The following is a 10,885-nucleotide window of genomic DNA, read 5'->3' as shown; positions in this document are numbered from 1 at the left end:
GTTATTCTCAAATGCTGGAATGTTGAAACTCTACATTTGTCGTCCATTTCCACATTTGATTGAGCCATCATATAGAACTGTTTTCGCTCTTCAGTCATAAGCTTTTGCACAAATCTTGAATTTTTACACATCATCTTGAACCATGCTCCAGTCTTTCCAACAAGGTACTATGCAACATCAAAGCAATTTTGATTTGTTACAACAGCTTCAAATCATGATAGGCTTGAAGTTTGTTAAACCATTTGCCAGACAAACCTCTACAAAATGTGTATCAATTCCCAAAATAAGCAAATGATTATATCAGTATTTGCAGTTTCCACACAATGTTTCATAATATTATGCGATTTTTATATCAAGAAACCCAAATAATCCACAAATTGTTATTGAAACACTCCCACTTTGACTTCGAGAGTTCACAGCAATAACTAACAACACAAGCTCAGAAGCAAATAAACATTGCGCCAGATTTCGTATGAAACGCGCCATCATCCTGAAGTTTCTACCACAGACGGTAGTTCAACCGCAGCCGTAGTGCGAAAACCCCTGCCCACCTTACCCCACGGCGGAGCTCGGTTGCAATTTGTAAATACGCCGTCCGGACCGCATATTTACGTCTGGACAACGAGTTGCGGGGAAAAGTGCTGATTTTGTCGCAGTTTTAGGAGTCGGTGATTAGGCTGGTTTTTTGGGTTACTTTTTCGCTCCGATTCCTGTATTTCATAGTGTTTGGCTTTTGAATATTTTAGTTCTTTCAGAGAAATATTACTTGCCTTACAGATTTTGTAAAAATGTTTCAATTTTTATAAGCCGAACGTTAGAGTCCTAAAACAATACATCAGTACTACTATTATTGTAAACAAACAAACGGAGCACCACTTGGCTCTGTTCCAAGGCCTTTTTCGAGTTCATCTGGAGGTTTTCGTACTCGTGTACTCGTGTACGTTTTGTTGGATGTCTTAAATCTCTTGTGATTGACTTATAGCATATTAAAGAAGCATGTTGACTGAAAACAATCCCAAGTATCCAGGAGGAGGCTAAGAGAGGTCCTGATCGTCCTGAGCAAGATCAAGTTGAAGTTATGAAATGTTGGTTGATAAACGCAGGTTGATCTGGCTCACTTATCAGCAATAAAAGTAAAATTAAAAGAGCTTATTGGCTAAAAACAAGCCATATTATTGCAGGAGATCAATACTGAAGAGTACGCCGAGCAGTATCAAGCCAGAAAATGTTTGCTGATGATGATTGCATATTGTCTATTGATGTATTGGGATGAATAATTAATTATAACTTATAACAGCAAGATTATAACTATGAAGCGCTGACTATGAAGTGAAAAAATCTAGAATGAGCGAACTCAGGCAGCTTTACTTTGCTATGCAGATGGTAATGTGCATTACTCAAGTGTCTGGCAAATGAAACTTTGCATTTCTTGAAAAAGGATTTCAGTAAAATTGTGAATGTGACAAGCCATGCAACGATATGATCATATAATACGTGTTAATAGTCATTCGTGACAATGATCTTTGGTCCAATATACAATAGCAAAGCTCTCAGCGCTTCTTTCTGTGGATGGCCAGAAGTGTGACTCAGGATTTAGAAGTATTAGTCTTCTTCACAGGGATGTTATAAAATGTACTGGAGGGTTATCTTCCAGCAAGGAACTTTATTTTGAGTTGGTATGAGATGTAGGCACAAGAACTTAGGTGCTTAGTGCCTATAGTTAGTAGTTGTGTAGGTTTAGTTTGGTCAGGTTAGATTAGGTTATGCTAGTTTTTAGTTAATTTGCCAGGTGTCCATAAAAAATGTGACCAGGGCGGTGTTTCACGGGATGCTGCTACCACGCTGCTATCCAATTGCACGAACTGACGTCACACTTGTGGTAGTGTTGGAGCAATGGGCCTGTTGATGTTTCCATGGAAACCCAATTTGACACGTGTATAAGCAGCGTGCTGCTATCACTGGTGAAACAGGGCCCTGACTAACCTAACCTAACCTCAATCATCACACATATTTGCAATCTACTCATAGCAGAAGCACCCAGTTATATGATAGATACTCACCATGACTCAATCTTACCTGCTAACAACTTAAAAACAGCTCGCGTCAAGCCGTTGCCAAGTTAGCTCACCTTTGCCAAGCCGCATCCATGGAAACAGCCAAATGAGGAACTGGCTCATTGGGTGGCTGGTGTCAGTCTGTGCATTGAAAGTGTTTCTTCTCTGAAGCTGCTCTGCACTGCTGTATTGCCATGTTAGATGCTCAGAAAATGTGGGAAATGATAATTGAGATACTTTAGTGCTTTGTTCATGCTCCAGACATCAACAAGTACAAATTCTGCAGGGTACACCTATGAGCTAGGTGAGTATTTTATGTGAATGTGATGTTTGACTGTAGTAAATACACAAACAAACACAGGGTCACAGTTATATTCAATCTCCACATAAACACAACAAAAACGCCCAAAGCCTCACTCCGCGAGCACACCACAAATAACGCAAGCCTTTGCAGGCACCAAAATGCTTTGATTTACAGGATAGGTATACTTTTTATATCCTTTATCCTCTGGGATCTTGCTGCCAAGTTGAAGTAAGATGACTGAACTTCAGTATTTATCAACCTTTTCTTCTTATAGCCACTGCTATACGAGAATGACTAAATGCTTGGTTTGATTGATTAACTGCCTTGAAAATTTAATGATCGATCTTCAATTCTCAATGAAGGCACAAATAAAATAGTTTCCTCTCCTCTTGGAATACACAAAACAAAATATTTAATAACTTCTTAGTGGATGGACGAGAGCCTGATGCATGTTCGCTTCATATTTTGTAACAAAAGCGCAAAAACTGCAATATAACAGCACTATATGTTTCTGGACAAAATGCAGCGGCAGTAAAACCTTCCCTGATGGCATTCATTCTTAGCCAAATGTAATGACAAAAATATTTTGTAGTAACTATTAAATTCCGGCTAAAAACAGTGCACGGTTTGAAAAAGAATCATTCCAATGACGGTCCATTCTTGCGGTCCAGAAATCGCCACTATTTCCGGCCTCTCCAACGCAACTCGTTGTCCAGACGTAAATATGCGTCCGGACCGCATCCGAACGGCAATCAGCTGTTGATTTTCCGTCAGCTCTCCGCATGCGTTTCGGATGCGGTTGCTACGGAGACGGAAGAGTGATGTCCGACGCGTTGAACTTTTCTGCGGAAAACGCATCCGGAACGTCCGGAACGGACGGAACAGACGTGGTTTGGGGCCGTGTCGGAGGCAAACATTGTGAATTGTACGAAGAATTGGAACTCGATCATCATGAAGTGGGTCAAAATTATTTCCTTAGAATGGCAAGAGTATTCGCTGCTGGTTACTTGCAATATTTTATTTGGTAATAAGTGATAGGAAACATTATTTTGCTCTCCGCATCCGGACCGCATCCGGACCGGATGCGGCCAGCGTGCGGCGACATTCCGGACGGACTCCGGACGGAATTCCGTCGCAGTGGACGGCGGCCTTAAGAGTAAGACGGGTGCAATAACGGCGATCCGATCCCGTCTGGCGAATCTAGAGGGGTCGTAAGGACCCAGGCCGAATCTGACCGTCTATTTTTAGGGAAACGGGGTGGGTGAATTGACAACCGATGGCTTAAGAGATGATGAGAAGGGATCCCGTCGTCGATTGTTGTTTGACAGACAACACATGTTGTACTGGGCTTATGACCATCAGAGGTAATGCCTGAACGTAGGCAAGCATAATTGTTCTGTCATACTGTTTAGGAATATAAAATGGTTTTTGATTACGCTAAATCAGCAAATCAATTATGGCCTTTACCACCGCACTCAATACGGTCTAATTGCACTATTCGAGCATCTTCTTACTCAAATAATAGAAACAAACATATCTCTCTTGAGTTCCATGTTGCCGTTTCTGGAATACATGACATCACGTCATACAACTTGGAGACATAGGTTTAAGGACAACAACACTATGCATTTACCTAAATCATCTCATACAAGATCTAACGTTACAGATATAACCAAGATCGTCACTCTCACTACTAACGAAAGTCGTGTCTATTACCACAACAAAATGCGTACTTACATGAGTCTGCGGGGTTCAAAATATGTTAACACTTAACACAAAATATCACCTAACTATACTCCATATTCAATTTAGCGCAATAAACTTGCAATAAACTCCAGCTGAGACGGAAACAAAATACTGAATTCGAAATTATAAAATCGCGTGACAATTTTCTCGCGTATACACACTGCGGCGAACCCTCTTGCTGGGCGGCGCCAACACCCACCCCCTTGAAACCACGAGGGGTCGAAAACGAGAGGTTTCAATTTAACTTCACCAGTTTTGTCACTGGGCGCTGCATTACTGTCCCTCTTGTTCGGACAGTCGCAGATCGAACCAATCCATCGGAACTAGTTCGAACAGCTTCAATCAAACCGAGTGGCCACTGGCCTCTGGGAACACTATCATCAACAAGCAGAACTGTGTCTCCTGGTTGAAAGTTCTTTCTTGTTTCTGTCATAACGTGCCTTTCTTGTAGAGTCGGTAAGTATTCGGATCTCCACCGTGTCCAAAAAACATTTGCGAAATGACGAGCTTGCTTCCATTTTTTTCTATTTCCATGGTCCGCCTGGGAGAAGACTCCGAATGGTAACGTTACACCATGTCCTCCCAGAAGAAGAATGTCATTTGGCGAGAGAGGTGGATCGTCCCTGACGTCGCTAGATACTGGCGTAAGCGGTCTACTGTTCAGTATGTTTTCAACTTCACAAAATATGGTTCGGAGTGTCTCTTCCTTGAGCGATTGCGATGTTAAAAGGGATTCGAGTATTCTTCCTATGGATCGTATCTGACGTTCCCACACCCCACCATGATGGGAGGCGCCTGCCACGTTGAATTTCCATGTAATTCCTCGCTTGAGCATTGCTCTTTGTAACACATGCTCATTTTCTGATAACCTTGTCATCTCTAAGCGCAGTTCCCTGTTGGCTCCAGTAAAATTTGTTCCGTTGTCAGACCTTAGTATTTGAACATTACCTCTACGTGCAACGAATCTGCGCAGGGCGCAAATGAATGAGTCTGACGTCAGATTTTCAGCAACCTCCAGATGTACGGCCCTGATAGCAAGACAGGTGAATATGACCCCATATCTCTTGACCTGTGAACGACCTTGAGTGACATAAAATGGTCCAAAGTAATCCACACCTGTTCGCGTAAACGGTGGCTCTTGAGCTTGCACTCTGTCAGACGGAAGATTGGCCATTTGTTGTGATTCAGGTGGTCGGTAGAGTTTAGTGCAACTCAAACAACTGTTTAGAACACGTCTTACACTTGAAATTCCCTTCAGAATCCAAAAACGTTTTCGAAGTTTCGCTAGCGTGAACTGTCTCCCACTGTGCCCTACGGCTTCATGGGCGTCCGTAATGAGTAGTTCTGTAAAATGACCACGACTCGGAATAACGATAGGATGTTTTGTTTCTTCTAAAATCGAAGCCTCTGCTAATCTTCCACCTACCCTAATGATACCGTCTTGCATGAAAGGGTGAAGCTTCACTAATCGACTGGTTCTTGGTACCTCAGCGCCAACTGACAGGTTTTCATACTCCCTTGGAAATTCATGTTCTTGTATATGTCGAATTATTTTCTTTTCTGCTTCACGTTGCTCCTCATAGCACAAAGGGGGAGACATTTTTATAAACCCCTTCTGTCCTTCCTTAAGTGATCTTGTAAATCGTGACAGCCACGACAATCCTCTGAGCAGGGATTCTTTCTGACTATAATGTAAAATGAGCCGCTCCATCGGAGTTTCAGAATCTGGTACAATCGCAGTTTTAGCGCATATCGCCGTTTTTCGCACTTCGGGGTCGTCCTCCGTCACCTCCCTGAAGGCGATCGGTGCTGAGGGCCAAAAGCCTTTGTCCTTCCAAAGGAATTCAGGTCCATTCAGCCATCTCTTACTTTGGACACCCCTAGACACGTCGTCAGCTGGATTGTCTGAACTATTGACATACCTCCATTGTTCTGGCCTTGACCCATCGTGGATTATTGCCAATCTATTTGCTACAAAGGTGTGAAAACGCTTCGCTTTGTTCTGAATGTACCTTAAAACGGTGGTGCTGTCAGTCCAAAATATATGCTCGACATCATCGAATTCAATGGTATCACCTATCAGGGAGCATATTTTTACCGCCGTCGTTGCCGCCATGAGCTCCAGACGAGGTATTGTAGCTCCTTTGAGAGGCGCTAAATGCATCTTGCCCTTGAGAAAAGAACAACAGATTTGTCCTTTGGCATTCGTAAGCCGGATGTAAGAAACCGTTCCGTATGCTACTTCACTGGCGTCAGCAAAATGATGAAGTTGACAAGATACTACGTCTCCAAAGTTATCAGGTTTTACACAACGATTCACTGACAATTCATTCACTTCATTTAGAGCTGATAGCCAAGCCGTCCACTCTTGCTGCTTGACAAGCGGAATACTATCATCCCATCCATTATGTAGCCTGCTCAATTCTTGCAAGATGAGGCGTCCCTTCAGCATGGATGGGCATGACATGCCAATTGGATCATACAAGGAGCTTACAGCTGACAGTAATCCTCGTCTTGTCATCGGCCGGGCAACTAGCTTGTCGTGATCCAATGCCATCTTTAACACATCTTGTTCAGTGTCCCAGATTACACCCAATACTCGCTCAGTGGGAAGGTGACTACTATCGCTGGTCCAGTACGCCAATTGCTTAGACCGCGATTCGCTAGGAATGGATGCAATCAGAGCGGAACTATTGCTCGAAATCTTCTTTAAAGTAAATCCCCCTCGTTTGCACAAAACCATCAGGTCTCGAAGCAGCAGTACAGCGCTTCCTTCGTCAGGTATTGCCTTCAGCAAGTCGTCGACGTAAAAATTCTTCTCAATAGTAGCACAGCTTTCATTCGAGAAACACCCTCGGTTGTCTAAAGCTGTCTTGCGTAATGCAAAGCATGCTATACTGGGTGAAGAAGTGGCTCCAAAAACATGAACTTTCATGCGGTATTCCAATAGATCATTTTGAGGATCGCCATCTTTCCACCACAGGAATCTGAATAAATCGCGGTCAGACTCTGGAACATAAACTTGATGGAACATATTTTCAATATCGGCTGTGAAAGCTATGTTCTCCATACGGAATCTGGTCAACACGTCTAAAAGTGCATTCGTTTGGTCTGGTCCCTGCAAAAGATTGTCATTTAAAGAGATTCCTTTAAAGGTTGCGGCGCCATCAAATACAATGCGAACCTTGTCCGGTTTTTGGGGATGCTGAACGGCGTGATGTGGAAGATACCATACCTTACCATCATTTCTGGATAAATCGGCATTTGGTACGGGCTCTGCGAAACCATTTTGCAACATGTTTTTCATATATAGCTTGTAATCGGACGCCAATTTATCACTCCGCCTAAGCTTATTTCTCAAGCTCAGTAGCCTGCTTGCCGCCATATTCCTGTTATTTGGCAGAATCAGCCCTTCATCTACAACCGGTAGTCCCACCTCATAATGATCTTTAATCAGTCTAGTTGACGCGTGAACGAATTTCTCCCATTTCTTGTCCTCAACAGATGGTCCCATTTTATTTGAATGTAGATTTTCTTCATGTTCCTTGTTGTATAGCTGTTGTACAAGCCCTTCAAGGTGTTGCAACTCAGGATGTACCAGTGTTTTGTAACATTTCGCTGGAAATGGTGATGATACCCCACGGAGACCGCTCACAACCCATCCGTATCTTGTTCGCACGGCAAAAGGACCACCCTCTCCGTTGCTTGTCACCACTTCTAATGGTTCCATGGCTAAAAAGGCGTTGGAGCCCAATAAAAGTTCAACTTCTTCATTTTGGCACAGATCTAGTTTGACCCCTTCCAGATGTTTCCATTTACTTATTTCAGTTTGAGTAGGAAAATCAGCAAAGTCCACTGGAATTTTTTCGAGAGAAAACAACTGAGGCAGCTCTAAAATGTTCCCACCATTCTCGTCCGACAACCAAGCTCCGTTGACTATTCGTGTCGTGATGCTAACTTCTCTGTCAACTGTTGTCAGCGATAGTCTGGTCTGTGGCAGGCTCTGTAGTTTCAAAGTTTTAAGCAATCCTTCTGAAATAAATGAATGAGTTGATCCGCTGTCCAGAAAAGCAAGTGTACATTTCCTTTCAAGACCGTGATGTAGGACAACAGGGACGATCGGGAGAGCCGGTCTAAATGAGACGGATGCACCACCTTTCGTGGTGCAAGATGTTACATTTGGGACACCATTTTCTGATCTTTCACTGTTGCCTCCTGATCTATTGATATGGAGAGATGTAGGATGTCGGGAAGCACAAATGGAACAGCTAGCTCGTCGTCTACAGTCAGTACTGCGATGGCCTTGCTTCAAGCAGCCGTAACACAGCGCTGAATCCCTAATAATGGCAATTTTGTCCTGGTGTGGCAACTTCGCAAAGCAACTACAATCGGTGAGTTCATGCCCCTTATCTTGACAGTGAATACATGGGCTTGCTCCGGCACTAACCATCCGTGTCGCGGCCACCAGCGGTTTTGGACGAAATCTGCCCACAGTGACAGAGTTATTTTGCCTTACAGTTGCATTTGACCCACGATTTCCAAACACAGGATTGGTTGCAACTCTTGCCTCCTGTACAACGAAGTTCACTAGATCATCAAACACCACTGCTCTACCCTCATTTTCATTAATGGAGTCGGCTCGATGTCGCCATCTGTGTTGCGAGTGAACGGGTAACTTGGCGCTTATACTCCTCAGGGTTCTGGGGTCACTCATGGCTGCGCTATTTACACCAAAGGCATTCTTGCACTTCATAAGCTCCAGTGCAAAATGGTCTAACCCTTCAATATCGTCTGGTTTCAACTGCAATAAATTTTCAAATTGATCAACAAATGCCGCTGCCAAAACGCTCTCTGAACCGTACCGTCGTGTGAGAAGGTTCTTAGCTTCTTCGTAGCCGTTATCCAGGTATAAGCAAGCTGTAACGATACTATGTGGCTTGCTTTCTGGAATCATATTCTGCTCTAAATAAAATAATCTTTCTTCGTCGGTGGACAGCTTTGAGGCAATTTTTAGGTTAAATGCCTTCATGAAATGAGGAAATTCAGTAACATCACCTCCAAATTTGGGCAATTCAACAGGCGGCAAGCGCATCAACCCAGCAGTTATTTCCCTTTCTCGTCTCAACAGTCCTGCAATATTGCTGCTCTCAGTATTTAGATGGCCGTCGTGGCTCCTTCGGTTTGTCGTGTTCGTGTCGTTCGTAGCATTCGATATCGATCTCGGGGTCTCTTTGTCGCGATTCGATTCAACTATTTCATGGTCTTCATGTCTACCTAGCGCCCTCACCTTGGCTCTAGAAATTTCTATAGCCTCTGTATATTCAAGAATTTCCTTCTGTCTTGCCAATTCAGACATCTTTCTATCTAACTCCTGTTTTTCTAGCACAATTTTCAGCTGTGCTTCTAAGCCCGCACGAAGCGCGTCTTCTTCTATCAATTTTAACCTTGTCATTTCAGCGGCCGATGCAGATGTTTGGATAGAAATAGTATCGCTTATTTGAGGAGCTTCGCCACTTCCAGTAATTTCGACGGTATTCCTTCGTTGCCCACTCGGTAAGGCGGCACTAGCTTGGGGCATGTTTTCATTTGCGTTAAATATCCCAGCGGCCTTACTTGGGACAAATTCAGCCCAACTCTCAAAATCAATTCCTTCTTCGTCTAATGCATCACGCAGCGAAGCAACCAGATCAGCCTTATTCCCTGTGGTCCCTCTCCCGCGGGCCTTTAGCTCACATTTCAGTTGATACACGGTGAGTTTGTCCATATTCAATACTTAAGGTTTGAGAATAGTAAAGCTGCGATAGACTTACAGTGGCTGGCTGAAGATTCTGGCTTCAAAACGCAGAATAAATCTTCACGGTAACGTGTTTTAAAATAACTCAGTTTAAAATGTCTTTTCATAAAAGTTAATCGAAGACTCATAAACTTTTGATTACGCTAAATCAGCAAATCAATTATGGCCTTTACCACCGCACTCAATACGGTCTAATTGCACTATTCGAGCATCTTCTTACTCAAATAATAGAAACAAACATATCTCTCTTGAGTTCCATGTTGCCGTTTCTGGAATACATGACATCACGTCATACAACTTGGAGACATAGGTTTAAGGACAACAACACTATGCATTTACCTAAATCATCTCATACAAGATCTAACGTTACAGATATAACCAAGATCGTCACTCTCACTACTAACGAAAGTCGTGTCTATTACCACAACAAAATGCGTACTTACATGAGTCTGCGGGGTTCAAAATATGTTAACACTTAACACAAAATATCACCTAACTATACTCCATATTCAATTTAGCGCAATAAACTTGCAATAAACTCCAGCTGAGACGGAAACAAAATACTGAATTCGAAATTATAAAATCGCGTGACAATTTTCTCGCGTATACACACTGCGGCGAACCCTCTTGCTGGGCGGCGCCAACAATGGTAATGGAGATTATTGAGGATATGATCTCTACATTACAGGAATTCGCTAATTACTACGGCCCATAGGGGCACCGCCGGAGCTGTTGTTTTGCCATCGGTCCCAGGCAACTCCAGGGAGCTGCAGTACCCGGCGGCCAAAGCGGCCACCTCGTCGACTCGCAGGTCCTGTGGGATTCCGTGATGCTTTAGTGCTTCACCCACAGAAGCACGGGCATAGCAGTAGGATGTGGGGCTAGGTGTCTGTCCACCTCTTCATTGAAAGAACAACGTATACCGCGCCTGGTCCCGCCGAAGCTCGGTATCGACCGTGACTTATTCACAACTGGCGGATCCAGGAA

At 43.5% G+C, this 10,885-nt stretch overlaps 1 protein-coding gene and 1 long non-coding RNA gene across 3 annotated transcripts; one reads left to right on the top strand and one right to left on the bottom strand.

Moving 5' to 3' along the window:
* The first annotated feature begins 650 nt into the window (after nucleotides 1–650).
* Nucleotides 651–1,553, top strand: LOC122375878. The gene is made up of 2 exons (XR_006255481.1): nucleotides 651–937; nucleotides 1,182–1,553. It is a non-coding gene; the product is annotated as an uncharacterized LOC122375878 (long non-coding RNA).
* Nucleotides 1,554–3,894: 2,341 nt separating this feature from the next.
* LOC122375875 lies at nucleotides 3,895–10,537 on the bottom strand. Of its 2 annotated transcripts, none has more exons than XR_006255480.1 (2): nucleotides 4,096–10,537; nucleotides 3,895–3,921 (listed from the first exon to the last, which is right to left on the bottom strand). XR_006255480.1 is itself a non-coding variant. In XM_043355450.1 (2 exons), the coding sequence occupies exon 2, from the start codon at nucleotides 9,866–9,868 to the stop codon at nucleotides 4,340–4,342; it is 5,529 nt and encodes a 1,842-aa protein (XP_043211385.1). In that variant the 5' UTR covers nucleotides 9,869–10,167; nucleotides 10,342–10,537; the 3' UTR covers nucleotides 3,895–4,339. The 2 variants fall into 2 exon arrangements, 1 of the variants encoding a protein (XP_043211385.1); XM_043355450.1 differs by having other exon boundaries at nucleotides 3,895–10,167; nucleotides 10,342–10,537.
* Nucleotides 10,538–10,885: the final 348 nt, after the last annotated feature.

This window comes from Amphibalanus amphitrite, unplaced genomic scaffold (genome assembly GCF_019059575.1).
Source record: "Amphibalanus amphitrite isolate SeventyFive unplaced genomic scaffold, NRLGWU_Aamphi_draft 001945F_arrow, whole genome shotgun sequence".
Lineage (NCBI taxonomy): Eukaryota > Metazoa > Arthropoda > Thecostraca > Balanomorpha > Balanidae > Amphibalanus > Amphibalanus amphitrite.
Note: the sequence above shows the minus strand (reverse complement) of the source record. Positions and strands in the feature narration are given on the sequence as shown.